General features: G+C 44.5%; 1 protein-coding gene across 1 annotated transcript in view; it reads left to right on the forward strand.

The window, feature by feature from the left end:
- The first annotated feature begins 1,095 nt into the window (after positions 1-1,095).
- The window catches only part of ARG2 (arginase 2), a 34,516-nt gene continuing 18,048 nt past the window's right edge, over positions 1,096-17,563 (forward strand). Inside the window, exons 1-2 of the mRNA XM_029598854.1 lie at positions 1,096-1,404; positions 1,884-1,956. Coding sequence (XP_029454714.1) covers positions 1,288-1,404; positions 1,884-1,956 — 190 coding nt within the window. The 5' untranslated portion in view covers positions 1,096-1,287. The remainder of the gene's footprint in view (positions 1,405-1,883; positions 1,957-17,563) is intronic.

The following is a 17,563-nucleotide window of genomic DNA, read 5'->3' on the forward strand; positions in this document are numbered from 1 at the left end:
TAGACTTCAAAGCTGAGGTTACATCTGACTTAAAAGGTATTGGTGTAGCATGCTGTAAATTTAACGATTGGGAATATGAGACCAAGAAATACAATTAAGAGTTGCGGCATCAGACATCTGGTTAACGTGATTATGAAATGCGTGAATGAGTCTAGTTCTGGGTCCTGGCTCTGAGCGAAAACTTTAAGTGAAGGCTTAAATTAATCCCTAAATCCTTAAATTAATTAATAACTTTAAGTGAAGGCTTAAATTATCCCAACAGAATTATAGAATTCTGTTGGGATTGTGTCTTGGGAAACAGCCATACCAGCTGACTCAGTCAGCAAAAAGGACCTGACTCAGAAATATGTGTCCACCGGAGTAATAGCTCTTACAAAGAGCTCCACAACCTGAAAGATGAGAACAAGTCACGCTCTGACGTCAGGAAGCACATTCACTCAAGGCAGGGTGTGGTGGGAACGTTACTGAAATGTGATGTGATTCAGTACACTTAAAAAAAAATGCCTATAAAATTGATTTCATGTCAGTAAAAATGTCATGAGCCAAAGAGCCTATCTCCGGAACTGTGGGTTCTGGCCTCGTTAAGTGCAGTCTGGTTGGGAAGGCTGCCAGTTAAAAAAAAAACAAACAATAATAAAGTTCCAAAACATTTTTCATGCCTTGGGAACACTCAACCTGTCCTTATACCAGAACCTCGGGAAGGCACTCGCCAACCCCCTCTTGTCTCACGCGCACAGTAAGCACCCGCAGACCTGAGCTCGGTGACCACTGCCGTCAGTTTATAGAAATCATTGGTTCAAATTCCTGACCTGAGTTAGGTACAAGTTACTGAGCTGGGAGAGAGAGAGCAGAGGGGTTAAGGGCGGGGGGAATCGGTGAGCACAGCAGCAAACACGCTTCGGTCGTCAGCCAGCCAGATCCGCTCGGGAGCACTCCAGTCTAGCAGAGCGCGAACTGGGGGGGGGGGGGGGGGGGGGGGGGGTGTTGCCTCTTACGTATCAGGCACACCTCCACCATGTCCTGCGCTGATTGGACAAAAGAACGGAAGAGGGCGGGCACCGGCGTGCCGGCTCAGTCATAAAGGGTGATGTCAAGCGATGCGGCCGAAACCGGTGCTATCTCGGCTGTATCTGTAACGCTGCTGGCAGTGCATCTCCATCAATCCGGCCAGCCTGATGCTCAGTGTCCTGGAACCGCGAGGCACAACCCATTAAGCTCTTTTATTATATTTTCTCAGTTATTGACGTAATTATTTGTGTTTAAGCGTTTGAATCCCGGAGGGGGAAAATGTCCATTAGGAGCAATTTCGTCCGCATGCTGAAAAAGCAATTTAATTCAGTGACTTTGCAGAAGAAATGCACCCACTCGGTGGCCGTGATCGGGGCACCTGTCTCCAAGGGGCAGGTGAGACAGACGAATGCGGCTCGCTGAGCGCCAAAGATGAACGAGGAGCGTCGCTCGCCATCTGCGTGCGACAGAGCCAGGCGTGCTGGCGGCTGTGTCAGTGCCTGGCCGCGGGCTGGCAGCGTCGTGATGTCGGACAGCGGCGGCTTTCCGCTTTGTTCTGCCCAGAACATCTTCCCGTAACAGATTCGGAGCTGGACCCTCCCTTTTCCCGCAACCCATTAAATCAATCGGCCTCTTTATTGTTTAACAGTCATCTCGACCGTCTTTTCATAATTCTACCACCGGAACTAAAACGCGGATTGGGTTCTCTTATTATCTATGAAGACAAATAGGAAAAGGGGAGTGAGGTGGAAGAGTCGAGGTTATATGAGGGCCGCATGATCCATGTACAGTAAGGTAGAAGGGAACTACAGCTTTGTGGTTATGTGATAGTTTAAAAAAAAATCTTTTTTTATTTGTTTTCTCTCCCACCACAGAAAAGAAAAGGAGTAGAGCACGGCCCAGCTGCCATCAGAAGTGCTGGACTGTTGGAAAGGATATCGGGTTTGGGTAAGGTGAACTTTTGAGATGAGTTTCTGGGTCATGGTGATGGCATGTTACAATGCAGACCAGTCTAAACACAATTTATTATCTACAGTGAATATAGCTGAAAAGATGTGTCCGATTGTTTTTATGATGTAAACATTTGCTATCATTACTCTCAGTGGTAGAACAGGCAAGTAGCTATTGTAGCTTGGGTAAATGGATCATGTCTTTATTTTCTGCTGTGAGTCAGCCTTTAGGGTTCAGCTGTGATGTGTGCAGGCATACTTACCCTGACTTGGATTACATGCGCTCTCCTTGAAGTGTGGAAAATTACAGAAGCTCTTTTTACACTTCGGAAATTTCCTAGATGAAATTATGGAGGCTGTAGTGTTGGCAGGTGTGCAAATCCTCTGAGAAATTTGTGAGATGAATCGATTTTTGTCTGTAGTCCATTTTAATTTAAAACAATGATCTGACGGCAGGTTTGGTAATGGTGATAGCAGGCTATTTATTTGTAATGTGTGTGGGAGGGAGTTGTTAATCTCACATCTCTCTTACTTTTTTCATTTTAAAGTAACAGTACTAAGAAATTATAAAAATATTTATGTGTACCCTAAAAATTAAGTCATCAGTTTGCCACTTTTATGTTCAGATTTTTTGCTTTCTGTTTATAAAATGTCACTTATGTATTCATTTTGTCTGAGAGTGTGTTTGTGTACACATTGTCTCCTGAACCATTTAACCTACCAAAAAAAAAAAGTCAGGGTAGGTATATATATATATATATATATATATATATGTAAAAGAATCTGAAATAATATTTTCCCAGAAAACATATGAATCTAGCCCAAAATTGAAAAAAAAATATTCCCATTAAACAAAGGAAGAAAGTACTCATATGAATTGCTCTTATTTATTTATTTTACATATTTCTAGTCCACTTTTTTCAATAATATTACAAATACCCCGATACAGTACAGTGCGCTCCGAGGAGCGCACTGTTAGCCAGCTATTGGATGCAGCCTGCTATTGGATGCATGTTTTCCCTTACCCCTTATTCAGTAAGGGGAGGAAAACGCGCGTCCAACCCGCGGCACCTAATAGCGCCCTCAACATGCAAATGCATGTTGATGACCCCATTAGGTATGCGCGCAGGATACAGAAAGTAAAATGTGCAGCCAAGCCGCACGTTTTACTTTCAGAAATTAACGCCGACCCAAAGGTCGGCGCTAATTTCTTCTGACGCCGGGAAAGTGCACAGAAAAGCAGTAAAAACTGCTTTTCTGTGCACCCTCCGACTTAATATCATAGCGATATTAAGTCGGAGGTCCCGAAGAGTAAAAAAAAGTTTAAAAAAAAATTGAATTTGGCCCGCGGCTGTCGGGCCAAAAACCGGACGCTCAATTTTGCCGGCGTCCGGTTTCCGAGCCCGTGGCTGTCAGCAGGCTCGAGAACCGACGCCGGCAAAATTGAGTGTCAGCTGTCAAACCCACTGACAGCCGCCGCTCCTGTCAAAAAGGAGGCGCTAGGGACGCACTAGTGTCCCTAGTGCCTCCTTTTCCCTGTTTCTACTGCGCCACCTAATTTAAATACTGCATCGCGCGCACCGGCGAGTGGCCGGTGCGCGTGCCGGAAGAGCAGGTGTTCGCCCGCTCTCCCGCGGACTTTACTGAATTGGCCTGAAAGTTACTTGTTATATTATTCCTTAGGAGATATTATCATTTCCTGTTTTTGAAAGCCCCTGCTGCTTAGCTACTCCTTCTCCTAAGAATTTAAATACAAGCTCTGCTGCGCTGGTGCTTATCAGAACTTCAGAGGTATTTAGATTTATATTCCGCTTTGCACTTTTTTTTTAACATATGATCAGCACACACACCTTGCATTCTATTAAAGTATTCCAGTTTAAGAAATTGAACAGGGCAAAAGGCAAAGAATACTTAGGAATAGGAGCAAATGGTTATAATAATATATAAAATATATAAACAGAAAGTTTGGCTATCCTGTATACAAAATTTGGCTGTACCGTATGCCAGTAAAATATCTGATGGCTAAACAAAAAGCACATTTTAGTTTAGAGGGAAATCTTACTGCTGATCAATATCTCCCTGCTGAAATAATGTGTAAAAAAACAGTTGGGGGTTTAGATTTTATTGTTCCTCAAGTTCTCTGAGGTCCTAGAATGTCTTACACTCCAGACATAAAAAAACAATGTAAGCATTTTACATCACAAAGCAGAAGGGCGGGACCAGTTTGAGAGGATTCTGAATGCTCAGTAAGAATTGCATTGCTAGAGCAGCTCTATTGTCGCTTTCAAAGAATAACATTGCTTTCTATAGGGCCAGGCTCCTGTGACATGAAGGGGGGGCTCATAGCAAGAGCTCAGTGTGAATAATAGAGAAGGAGCATGACTGATGAAGCCTAGACAAATGGCTGAGGTGTTATGTATCACCTTTTTAAAAAGCCTTCTGAGATATTTTTACTTTAATGTTACTTTCCCTTCAGATTCAATAAAATAAGGTCTGGCAAAAAGATTTGTATTTTTACCATTCATTCAAAGGTTTCTTCAGAAAGTAGCTGTAACATGTAAAATTTTAAATTCCTAATTAACTCTCTACTCTGAACCTTTTGAGACTGATTTATCAAAAGCTTTTCCCCAGAGGCAGAGAACAGGAGAAATTGGACTGGATAGTATGAAAGATTTTTCAGAGGCCTTTGTACTAAGGTGCACTAATGCAATGTTCACAGGCAGTGTTAGTATGCACAGTCTTGTTAATGCACGTTAATTAGCTTGTAAGAATTTTAACACAAAACCAATGCAAATAGGTAATGAAATGCAAAACCAACTATTATCTATTATTGCATAGAAAAATAATATGTGCTAAAATGCACAAAACTTAACACAAACCCAATAACACAGAAAACTTAATATGTCCACCTTAAGGTACCAACTTTAACCCCAGTAAATTAATGCAAACCTAATTTTCATGCCATTAATATAGGCCATTAACACTAGTTAATAACATAGGCCATTAACACTAGTTAATTAACACATATTAACAGTCAACCTACATTGGCCCCTCAGTCTGTGAAACAATTCTTATGCGTGCCTCATGTATTCTCTGCCACGGCAGTTAGTTCTTCTGGAAAACTGAAGCTGTTTCTGCCTGCACAAATTAGCCAGTGCGAAATCTTTATTTCAATTCATTCCCAACAGAGGGGCCGATGCAATACAGTGCGCTCAGCCGAGCGCACTGTTAACCTGCAATCTGACGTGGGTTGAATAGGCGCTAATCAATCCCCTAATGCAATAAGGGGATTGGCGCATATTCAACGCGCGTCCAATGCGGAGTGAATCTAATAGCGCTCATCACATGCAAATGTGATATTAAGTAGGAGACAGTACAGAAAAGCAGTTTTTTCTCCTTTTCTGTACTTGTTTTAGATGCACTCAGCTATTAATGCCTGCTCCACACAGGCGTTAATAGATGACTGTTAAATGTGCGTCCGAGACGCACATTTTTTTTTCGCATCGGGAGTGAATGCCTAATAGCCTCATTCACATGCATTTGCATGTGATGAGCGCTATTAGATTCACTCCGCATTGGACGCACGTTGAATATGCGCTAATCCCCTTATTGTATTAGGGGATTGATTAGCGCCTGTTCAACCCGCGTCAGACTGCGGGTTAACAGTGTGTTGTGATATTAAGTAGGATGAAAAATCCAAGAAACAAAGTTTAAAAAAAAAAATAGACAGTCGGGTTCAGGAAACGTACGCTCGACTGACAAGCGTTCGTTTCCTGAACACTCGGCATCTGTTTATCTTACCGGTGGATGGCCGAGTCACGAAAACAGACACCAAGTTTATCAACGTCGGTTTTCCTTACCGGCGGTCAGCCAAGTCAAGAAAACCGATCGGGTTCTCATTAGCAAGGAGACGCCTCCTTGCTAATGCGATCCCCTAATTTAAATATTGCATGGCGCCGCCACCCTTGGGGGCACCTGGGGTGCATTAAGAAAACGGGCGCTCACTGTTCAGTGCCCGCTTTCTACGTTAATTTATTGCATCAGCCTCAGAGTGTGACACAAATTTTGGGCCTGCTGATTCTTGCAGTGTTGGATCATACATCTTTGTTTCTTTGCTGATACACTGTGGACCTCATGGCTGGTTCTCAGGATATCCTGAATAAGTATTCATGAGAAATATTTGCATACATGTGATCCAAGGGAAAAGTTGCTAAACTCGCTGACTGCTTTTCCACCATGCGGAATTGGCTCCCCCCATTTAGAGGGAGAAGTGGATTCTTCCTGGAGTGTATTTGAGGAGACATCAATGTTGGAAATCAAACAGGTTATCTCTAAGATGAATTCTTCATACTGTGCTGTAAAATCCCTGCAATATACTTATTTTGAAGGGAATTAAGGACGCAGTAGCATCTTTGTTAAACATATTTGTCAACTTATCGTTACCTGAAGGCGTATTTCCTGAGTCCCTAAAAAAAGCTTCTGTAAGGCCTCTCCTAAAAAAAAACCCCAAACTTTACCCAGCTGATCTTAATAACCATAGACCCATTTCTTCACTTCCTTTTCTGACAAAATTGATAGAAAGCACTGTCCTAAATCAAGTGACTGACTACTTTGAGAAGAAGCAAGTCCTGGATCCACATCAGTATGGATTTAGGAAATCACTGAGTGCTGAACTATTGATATTGTCTCTTTTGGAGACTTTAAGGAGGAGCCTAGACTCTGGTAACAGTTACAACTTAGTATCTGTAGACATTACAGCTGCTTTTGACAAGGTAGACCATTCCATCCTTTTATACTGATTTCAGGAATGTGATATCACTGGCCCAGTTTTACAATGGTTCAGATCTTTCCTCTCACAACAGTTCCAACACGTTGAGTATGATAATAAGATCTCACAATGGTCAGAAATTGTGACTGGCCTACCGCAAGGTTCAGCCTTGTATGCCATGCTGTTTACTCTTTATTTGTCCCCCTTGTGCAAGGTTTTGGCTGGTCTTTGTGATGGATACAAACTTTATGCTGATGACATACAGTTTTTCATTTGTGTCCGATCTTCTTGGACAGACACAGTGAAGCTTGTAAACTTATGTCTCTTCACAATCAGGAAGTGGTTATTTTTCAACAAACTCACTAAAACACACTCAAACTCAGTGGGGTAGATTTTCAAAGGGTTACGCGTGTAACGTATGCGCGTAACCCCCGAAAACCTACCCCAACCCCCCCCCCTGCGCGCGCCGAGCCTATTTTGCATAGTAAGTCCCGGGGCTTTCCTGGGGGGCGTGTTGGGGGGGCGTGTCGCGGGGCTTTCCTGGGGGCGTGTTGGGGGCTTTCCTGGGGGCGTGGCGCGGTGGCGCGTCATCCGGGGAGTGGCTGCGGGTGTGGTTTAGGCCCAGGGGTGTTCCGGGAGCGTGGCCGCGGCCTCCGGACCAGTCCCCGGACCGGAACCTGGCTCGCCAGCCCGTGCGCACGACTTACGCCTGCCTCGAACAGGCGTAACTTTGGGAATAAAGGTAGGAGGGTGTAGATAGGGCTGGGGGGGTGGGTTAGGGAGGGGAAGGTGGGGGGAAGGTGGGGGGAGGCAGAAGGAAAGTTCCCTCTGAGGCCACTCCAATTTTGGAGCGGTCTCAGAGGGAACGGGCAGCACGCAGGGCTCGGCGCACACAAGGTGCACAAATGTGCACCCCTTGCGCGTGCTGACCCCTGATTTTATAAGATACGCACGGCTACGCGCTTATCTTATAAAATCCGACGTACTTTTGTTTGCGCCTGGTGCGCAAAGAAAAGTACGCGCTCGCACTTTTTTATAAAATGTACCCCAGTGAGTTCTGATTCAGCGTTCTCCATCTAAGATTCAACAGACATCAGTTGTAATTGAGAATACTATTTTTCCACTCAATTCGTGTATATGGTAGAAGTTTCTTAAAGTCTGGTTTCTATAAGTTATGTTGTTATGTGGTCTCAAACACCTCTTAGAGAAGCCAGATTTTCAAACTATGGTCCAAGTTTCAGTCTTAACAGTGGTTGATTATTGTAATTCCACCCTTTATTGGTTTACCCACTGTGACTTTAAATCCTTTGCAATTACTGCTTAATTCTGCGGCCTGTCTCATTTCCGGCTGTAAAAATTGACCACATCACCCCTGTGCTTATAGACCTTCACTAGCTTCCGATCACTGAATGTATTAGGTATAAAATTGCTATTATTGCTTTTAAATTGATTTCTTCCTCTGTGGACACTATGGGGCAATGCTTTGCTGTATATGTACTGTCCAACATGCCATTTGCGCTCTTCTCAAAGAGGCATGATGGATGTACCATTAGTGCACCATGCAAAACTATGTAGCACTAGAGACTGGGCCTTCTCCATCACAGCTCCTATCCTCTGGAATTCCTTTTCAGAGGCTCTACACCTGGCGGAAGGATTGAAAACTTTTAAAACCTTGTTGAAAACATGGCTGTTTAAACAGACATATTAGACATTGGGACTTTGTTTGAAGCACTCCTCTAGTGATATTTTTGATGCCTATGGATTTTTTATGTGTTGGTGCCTGTTTGTAAGTTTTTATTTATACTTGTTTTATTTGTACATCACCTGGTGTATTGCTGGCAATTCATAAATCTAGATAAAGATAAAAGATAAAGATCTAGGAACCTAGCAAATGTTTTTGTTATGATATCCAGACCTTTTTATGTCACTCAAGGATCAAAGCTGGCCATCCCTGCTCCAGATGCATTAACCGTCCTATTATAGTAAATAGCATACAATATGAGTAACAAGCAAGAATATTCTTTTGATTTGGGGTTTGAAATTTCTTCTGATAGAACTGAGAAGCAAGGCATCTGCAGAAGTAGAAATGCAAGGAAGGAAAGTCTATAGATATGTTCCTTCTGCTCAGATACCAAGAAATTGAAACAGGTTTGGAAGGTGCACGACTGTCTAGAGTACAGAGAGTTTCCAAATGTGTTCTTTGTGAGAGTGAATGCAGTTGTGAGCAGGTTTGCATCTGTTAAATTGTTGTTGTTATGTAGAGGTGTTCTGTTGTATGAAAACACTGACATTTGGTGTTTGCTTTGTGCCATTTGCAAAATAAGACACCCACACCTCCACCCCCCAAAAACGATTCAGATTGTTTTCAGTTTTAGTGCGCCAGAAATGACATGTTTTTGCCACTGATGGTTTGAACCAGACTCACTGCCATGGGTCAGACGGAAACCTCCCATTGGCATAGTTGCCTACCTCTGGTTTATTGGAACTATGCTTTTAAGATTTTCCTGGATAGTTTTTATTTGCTTGGTTTAAAATGTTTCAGACGTTAATATTTTTCTATTAGGCAACCTAGCCCTGGAAAGAGCTCAGTTAAAGCTGGAAAATAGCAAACATTGAGGTCCCCTAAAATGGGGCATATGGCGGGAAAACTTGTTTACAGGAGTTGACCATACCAGAGTGAGAACAGATGCATGGTTTGGGTTTTTTTTTTATTAGGTTACCTATTTTAAGAATGATGTGAGACCTTCTGCCTCCCGTTCTAAAGCTTTCAGATTAGATTCTCTCTTAAGAGCAGGTTGTGCGATGTTGCAATTCTTTTGGTATGGAGGCCTATAAATAAACATGGAGGGGCTTAGATGATAGACTGTCAGGTGTTGCAATCTTGCTCTCTATGTTGATATCAACAGCTTAAGAAAAGCTATCAGAAATGTTGACCTGTAGATGAATATGTGAGCCACATTATTCTATGAAGATGGGTGCACCAAAGCAGTAGAAGGTTTATTAAACAGGAATAGCTTCTCTTTGAATATACATACATTAGTGCTGTAAACAAATCAGGGAATACTATAGAAAAATTATAATGTTGTACTTAAACATCTCAGTTGTATCTTGTACATTCTCATGCTGTCTTTTAATGTAGCAAGAATATTTTCTTTTCTTTAGAATTCATACACACCTGCTTCGTGCCCTTATTCCCTTGCACAAAACATCACAAATGCTTCCAAACCAACAGATTGCAATGGCGTAAGTCTGGGATAGAAAGCCAAACTATTTAGGAGCCAGGCCAAAATTTTGTAGCTTTTTTGTTTTACTCTCAGATTTGTTTTGGGGTTTTTTTTTTTTTTTTAATCATTTTTCATTGTTTAACATTTTTTGTTCCCCATACCCCTGCCCATTCTTTCCCTCTCCCCCATGCCATCTTCAGACACTCTTATTAGTGTTTCTGCATCCCACTGGTGACTTCTCTGGCCAGCCTACGTCCAACTCCAGTGGAGGCAGCTCCATCCTTCCTGGGCTTGACACTGGTGGCAGGCACCGAATTTTCAGTGCCCAAGTGACTTGGTGCCCAGATTTTTTCCAGTGTTGGCATAAGCATATGCTCTGTGATGGGAATTAGTTGTAATAGTTTCAAAATTAGATTCCTGTTTAACAGTAAATAGTTACACAAGAAACAAGAAGATATAAGTCAGTGGGAAACATGCAGGCCTATAGCCTGAGGTTACTGAATTGTATTGTTAGACAAGTAATACAGTAAAATTTAATCAATGTGGGTATATTATGGGGGAAAAGTTCAGTAGCCTTCCCAAGCAGAACGTCTGCAGCTATTTTTTAACCCACTCACTTTGTAGCTAATTATCAAAGCTAAAAAAAAATACTTGGGGACCTTGTACTTAGGTGGGCTGCTGACAGGGCCGGTGAAAGCTCTAGGTAGACTAGGCAGCACCTCAGGTTCAGGGGCGGATGCCTAGTGCTTCCACAGGCCCTGATTTACATCGGCCCTGCTGTTCCTGCTCCTTCAGGCCACACCAGCTGGGCCTCCGCTCTGCCTACAAAGAAAGAAGGCCCAGCTGGTGCAGCCTAAAGAAGCAGAAGCAGCAGCGTCAGCAGGGCCACGCACCTGAAGAAGCAGTAATGGCTGAACCTGTAGGACCAGAAGAAAGGAGGCAGAGCAGCACAGATTGACTGCAGCCCAAAGGAGCAGCAAACAGGAGCATTGCCTTGGCCTATGGGTCTGGAAGAAAGAGGCATTAAGGGATAGCAGTGTCCACAGGGCCTGGAGAAGAAGCAACATTGGTTGGGCCTGTGAAGCCCAAAGAAAATAGGAGGCAGAGCAGTGTCAGGTGGGCCTTATAGCCTTGTGCCCCCCCCCCCCCCCCCGCCAACTTCCCATACACAATTAAAAATTATGCATTTAGGATAACAGATTTTACATGAATAAAGACATTCTGAGGTAAAAATAACACTTAAAACAACTTGTATATTATATTTACCTGCATTACTGTGGTGCATAAAGGACACTTGTAACCACTATGGTATTAGACTTAATTTAAATACTGTGGGCCATATTTTCAAAGCTCTAGGTGCGCCGGGCCTATTTTATAAAGGCCCGGCAATGAGCGTAAAGCCCTGGGATGCGTCTAAGTCCCGGGGCTTTAAAAAAGGGGCAGGGTGGGGTGGTCCGGGGGCAGGGCCAGAGGCCTCCGGCACAGCAGCCATTTGCCGCTGTGCTGGAGGATCGCATGCCGGCAAGCTGCCGGCGTGAGCAACCTGCTCCTGCCCCTTTTTTAAAGCCCCGGGACATAGATGTGTCCCGGGGCTTTACGCTTGTCGCTGGGCCTTTATAAAATAGGCCCGGCGCACCTAGAGCTTTGAAAATCTGGCCCAGAGGCAGGCGAAGAAAGTAAAATAAAATTTTGGGGGGGTTTAGGATAGGGCTGGGGGGGATAGGTTAGGGGAAGGGGTGGGAAGGTTAAATTAGGGGGAAGGGAACGGGTAAAGGCCACAGGCATCAGCGCACACAGGGTGCACAATTGAGCACCCCCTTGTGTGCGCCGACCTCCAATTTTATAACATGCGCGCACCTGCACGCGCATGTTATAATATCGGGCGCCCATGTGTGCATGCCGGGTAGCGCTCGCACATGTACGCCCGCATGCTTCTTTGAAATTCTACCCCTGTATGTGTTGGGTGTGGGTTTGGCCCTCAAACTCATTAGTAAACTGAATTACAATGACAATATAGTAAACCTCCCAAACCAAAACAGAACTAAATGACAGCACTCAAACAATAACAACCATACCTATGAAAAGGAAACACTGCCAATATTACACCAGGACTTAAAACACAACACACCTCCTAAATGGAAAACAGAAGAAACAGGCTGTTATAGATCCATACACAGAAACTACACAATAACAGAATCCCTCACCTCGGTCACACATGCAGAACACAGACAGACTCTCATCAAATACAGAATAAAGAGACCATAAAGTATAAAAAGAAATCTGCAGAGAAAAACTGAACTGGAAACTGCAAGAAAACAGATTTTGTATGCAGTGGAACAATGGAAAAAAAGAACTATTACGATTCCTCATGAAATATCAAACAATAAAATAAAGAAATATAAAACATCAATCATAACAATCATTAGCAATAATTAGCAAAGAGCTACACCAAGCATAAAAAAAACAAAAAACCCTGGTATACCCCCAAGCTAAAAAGAATGAAAATTGACCTCAGACTGAAAGAGAGAACATGGCACAAAGACCCTACCCCACAACATGCCTCCATATATAAATCCACCCTCCACAATTATAGGCTCTCCACCCTCAAGACGAAACGTGACTACTATGCTACGACGATACATGAATACAAGTTCAATGCTAAAGCGCTATTTTCTTACGTCTCAAATCTCACTAAATCTGCCCCCATCCCATCACTGACGAAGAAGCCAAAAGTAAAAGTAAAGAACTCGCCCACTTCTTTCATGACAAAATAGCAAACATCCTACTCCGTTTCCCCACCACCCCCACTCCCGTGAACCCACTCCCAAAAATTGCTAACGCCATCCTTGATTCCCTTGATCTCACCTTCTCTAAGGAAATTGAATCTATACTTAAAAAAAATCAAACCAGCAACCCACCCCTCTGATACTATCCCTACTGAAGCACTGTTATCTATTCCAAACATCGTCACCAAACCCTTAGCCAATATAATTAACTGCTCCTTCTCCCTTGGCAAAGTCCCTGACACTCTAAAACATGCTGTGGTCAAAACCCTCTCAAAAAAACTACCCTCAACCCTAAGCATCCATCCAACTACCTTCCTATCTCTAACCTTCCCTTTATAGCTAAAATCATGGAAAAAGTGGTTAACTCCCAACTCACAGATTACCTTGACACCCATAATATACTCCACCCATCCCAATTTGGTTTCCGTAAGGATTTCAACACAGAAATTCTCTTACTCGCTCTCACAGACATCCTCCTCAAAGGCCTAGATCATGGTCAATGTTATATCCTTGACATCTTCCTAGCGTTTGACACCATAAGCCACAACCTCCTCCTTTCTCATCTATCAGACATAGGCATATCAGGTTCAGCCTACCTCTGGTTTAAATCCTACCTTGCCAATGGAAAATACACTGTAAAAATAGGAAATTCTGAATCCTCCCATATCCCCCTCTCCCAAGGCGTCCCACAAGGCTCTTCACTTTCCTTCATTCTTTTCAATATATACATCTTACCCCTCTGCCATCTCCTCTCTGACCTTGGCCTCAAATTTTTCATATACGCCGCTGATGTCCAAGTCCTCATACCTATACAAGAATCCATTTCCAAATCTCTAAAATTTTGGGAGAAATGCCTCTCCTTCATAAATACCCTCCTCACGATTCCCCACCTATCACTCAACACTACAAAAACAGAGCTGCTCATCATATCCAATCCACAGAACCCTAGGCTAGCCCTCTCAAGTGACCCTTCACTCAACTTGATCTCTACACAGCCGTTTGTACGTGATCTCTGTGACATGATTGACCAGCAACTAAACTTCAAAAAATACATCAACACAGTCCTAGAAGAAGGTTTCTTTTCCCAGCGTGCAGCAGATGGACTCAGGACCAATGGGTATAGTGTACTCCTGATAGCAGTTGGAAACGGATCAGATTTCAATCTGATGTCAGCCCTAGTACATATACCCCTGCAAGAAGTGCAGCTCTTCAGTATTTTCCGTCTCCATAGCAGTTAGGGACTCTATGCACGCTCGCACAGCGTTAGAGTAATTTTACCAAAGAAAACCAAAATAAGAAGAAATCTTACCTCTACACCTGCTGTGACACGCTTTGGGTCCCTCCCCCAGTTGAGAATTCTCGAGGTGATTTCCGCAATCCCTCGGAGGTAAGCCTCGGTCCGGCGGCCGACTCCAAGAGGATGGCCTCGGTGGGGACCTAGCCCCCGTAATCGGGTGAGGCTGAGAGGCAACGGGTCCAACTTCGAGCGCAGCAGTGAAGGTATTTTCCCTCTCCCCCTGCAGCCGGAGACCACCTGGAATGAGACCGGGAAGCACCGAGACAAGGTAAGGTAGAAATCTATTTAAAAGTCTCCGGTCTCCGAAGCTCGAGGAGTCGCACAGGTCGCCAGTCGGCACCATTGCCAATGGGTTGATCTGCCCTAGCAGGGCTAGACCCCGGTCAGATCCGAGGGTCCTCCCACGTGGAGACCCTCCAAGGTGGTGGCCATATTGTCCGCGTGGTCACTGTCACCATTTTGATCTGTTCGCCGCCCTGTCTGCCGTTCCGATCCGTGCGCACAGAGGCAAGCCATGCGCCCAAGTACCGTGCGCACAAGCGACGCACATAGCCACGCGCTTACTGTGCCAGGCGCGTAACTTTGATCTGTGCGCACAACAGCGCGCACATCTCCCTGAGCGTGCACCAAACCTATGCGCAGAACTTCAACGCACCAGAGCGCACAACTGTATTTTGCGCGCACAAGCCATGGCACCACCAGAAAAGAAACTCAAGGCTCAGGGCCTTTGCCCAGCATGCCACATTAGATCTGCACAGCATGAGGAGGCCACGGCCCTGTGTATACAGTGCGAAGAGGCCCTAGGGGATCCAACTCATGGCCCTCCCCAGTCGGTACCGGGTTCCAGCCTCTCGAGCAGTACGCCGGACCTAGCATTGCACAGCAGGACCCCCCCTCAAACAGGGCTCCCCAGGGATATGGCACCCCTTAGTCTAGACCCAGCATCTATCTCCTGGGTGGAATTCTTCAAAGGTCTGCATACTTTCGTCCACATGCAACCGGGGCCTCCTATAATACGGCCACAGGCTCCACCAGAGGACCTCAACATCCCGGGACCCTCTATGCCCAGGGAAGTGATCCCACCGCCCAGAAGCCCCACCTTTGGGGACTCGGACAACTCAGATGAGGATTCAGAATCCCTGGAGGAAGGGGAACTCCCTCTGGGGACAGAGCCCCACTGAAACATGAGACACTTCTTCTCCAAGGACAAGCTTCCAGACCTGGTCACACACAGCTTAAAAGAGCTTGCTATCCCAGGCACAAGTGCCTCAGGGAAACCTAAGACGAACCCTCTACTAGAGGGACTCCGTCAGACCTTCCGCCATTTCCCACTATTACAAGCCGTCCAGCAACTAATTGACCTGGAATGGGATGCCCCGGAAACTACATTCAAAGGGGGGCGGGCTCTGGCAGCCATGTACCCTCTGGACCCAGCTGCCAAAGATCTCCTGGCATGTCTGAAAGTGGATGCCATGGTCTGCGCGGTCATCAAGGTGGCCTACTTAGAAGCAGGCAAGACACCGCCTTTACAAGTCAAGGCCCATTCTACTAGATCCCAGTCAGTGTCCTGGGCGGAAACCAAGATGCTGTCACCCGCCGAGATCAGCAGGGCGGCAAAATGGTCCCCCGTCCACACCTTCTCCAGGTTTTACGGCCTGGATGTTCAGGCTCGGGAGGACACAGCATTTGCAAGGGCAGTACTAAGTGGGTCACGGGCAGCCTCTCACCCGGTTCGGGAGTAGCTTTTATACATCCCATTGGTCCTGTGTCCATCTGCTACACACTAGGAAATTGAGAAATTACTTAACTGATAATTTTGTTTTCCTTAGTGTAGACAGATGGACTCAGCATCCCACCCACGGCTGCCGTTACTCATGGAATTCTCGGGTGACATCCCCAGGAGTGAGTGATTCATGGGTAAGCCATGCTTTCCTTCAGCTGGGACACCCATCCTACCGGGTGTCGACGTTTCTTGGTTGAGGGCACTGGCGGTCTCCAGCTATAACCAGTTCAACCGGTTCAAATTAATTAAGTTAACCAAGTTATAATGTTTTTCAAGTTATCCAAGTTATAAAGTTAATCAAGTTATTCAAATTATTCAGTCATGCATATATCCACAATGCTTTTCGAGGATAATACTGAAGAGCTGCACTTCATGCAGGGGTATATGTACTAGGGCTGACATCAGATTGAAATCTGATCCGTCTCCAACTGCTATCAGGAGTACACTATACTTATTGGTCCTGAATCCATCTGTCTACACTAAGGAAAATAAAATTATCAGGTAAGTAATTTCTCCAATAAGCTCCATGTTATGAAAAAACTCAAACCTCTGCTCCATACACATGATCTCCACACAGTCATACAAGCGACCATTTGCCCAAAAATGGATTACTGCAACTCTCTACTTCTGGGCCTACCATACGCCGCCATCAAACCGCTTCAAATGCTGCAGAATGCAGTAGCTAGAACCCTCACTAACTCCCGCAAATCCGACCAAATAACCCCTGTCCTCAAAGGTCTTCATTGGCTCCCTATATAGTCACGTATCCTCTACAAAACTCTTACCATTATCCACAAAACCTTATACAACCAGAACTCCAATTGGCTGGAAGAGCCACTTCGCTTCATCTTCCACAACCGCCCCACTAGATCAACCCTCAGAGCTACCCTCCACGCCCCCTCCCTCAAGAATGCACATCTCACCTCCACGAGGGAGCGAGCTCTTTCAGTTTCAGGTCCCACCCGTTGGAATGCTCTACTCACTGAACTCCGCATTGAGCCCTGCCCATACAAAGTTAGGAAAAAAGCTAAAGACCTGGCTCTTTAAACAGGCATTTCCAGCATAGGTCTCCCAGCTCTTCCTCTCAATCACTCTACCATGTTATTATTATTATGTTATTTATTATTCTATATTACATTATACAATGTTATATCTCCTGTTATTTGTAACTATTTAATCTCTTGCCCCTTATGCCTTTTGCCTTGTTAATTTCCCCTCCCTTGTTGTTGCTTTTTCCCTCTCCCCCCTGTTCTCTGTATTTCTCTTAGCTCCTTGTAAACCGATATGATGTAACCACGAATATCAGTATAAAAAAGCTGATAAATAATAGTGAAACTATACTAAAAAAAATTATACATATTTCAAAACAGATGATGAATAGGATACCCAATAATTAAAAACTCGTATACACATTTTTTTAAATTTCCCCAAACACCAATAAAATATTTTAAAAAGCAGACACATCTAACACCCAATAATTAAGACTAATAAGAGTAAAAAATCCCTGACTCTTCTTACCTGGGAACTTTTGATTTCCAGTCACTCGAGATTGTTGTGGATTAGTGGGGGGGGGAGGCCATATACATTCTCCTCTCTATACACATACTTTCTAACAATCATGCACGCTCACAACACACACGCGCACACATAAACACATGTTCATTCACACACATGTCCACACAGATACACACACGTGATGACACATTTGCTCCTGCTTGGGTGCACTTCACCATTAGGACACCTCTCT

The sequence above is a fragment of the Rhinatrema bivittatum genome, chromosome 4 (assembly GCF_901001135.1).
Source record: "Rhinatrema bivittatum chromosome 4, aRhiBiv1.1, whole genome shotgun sequence".
NCBI classification, from domain to species: Eukaryota; Metazoa; Chordata; class Amphibia; order Gymnophiona; family Rhinatrematidae; genus Rhinatrema; species Rhinatrema bivittatum.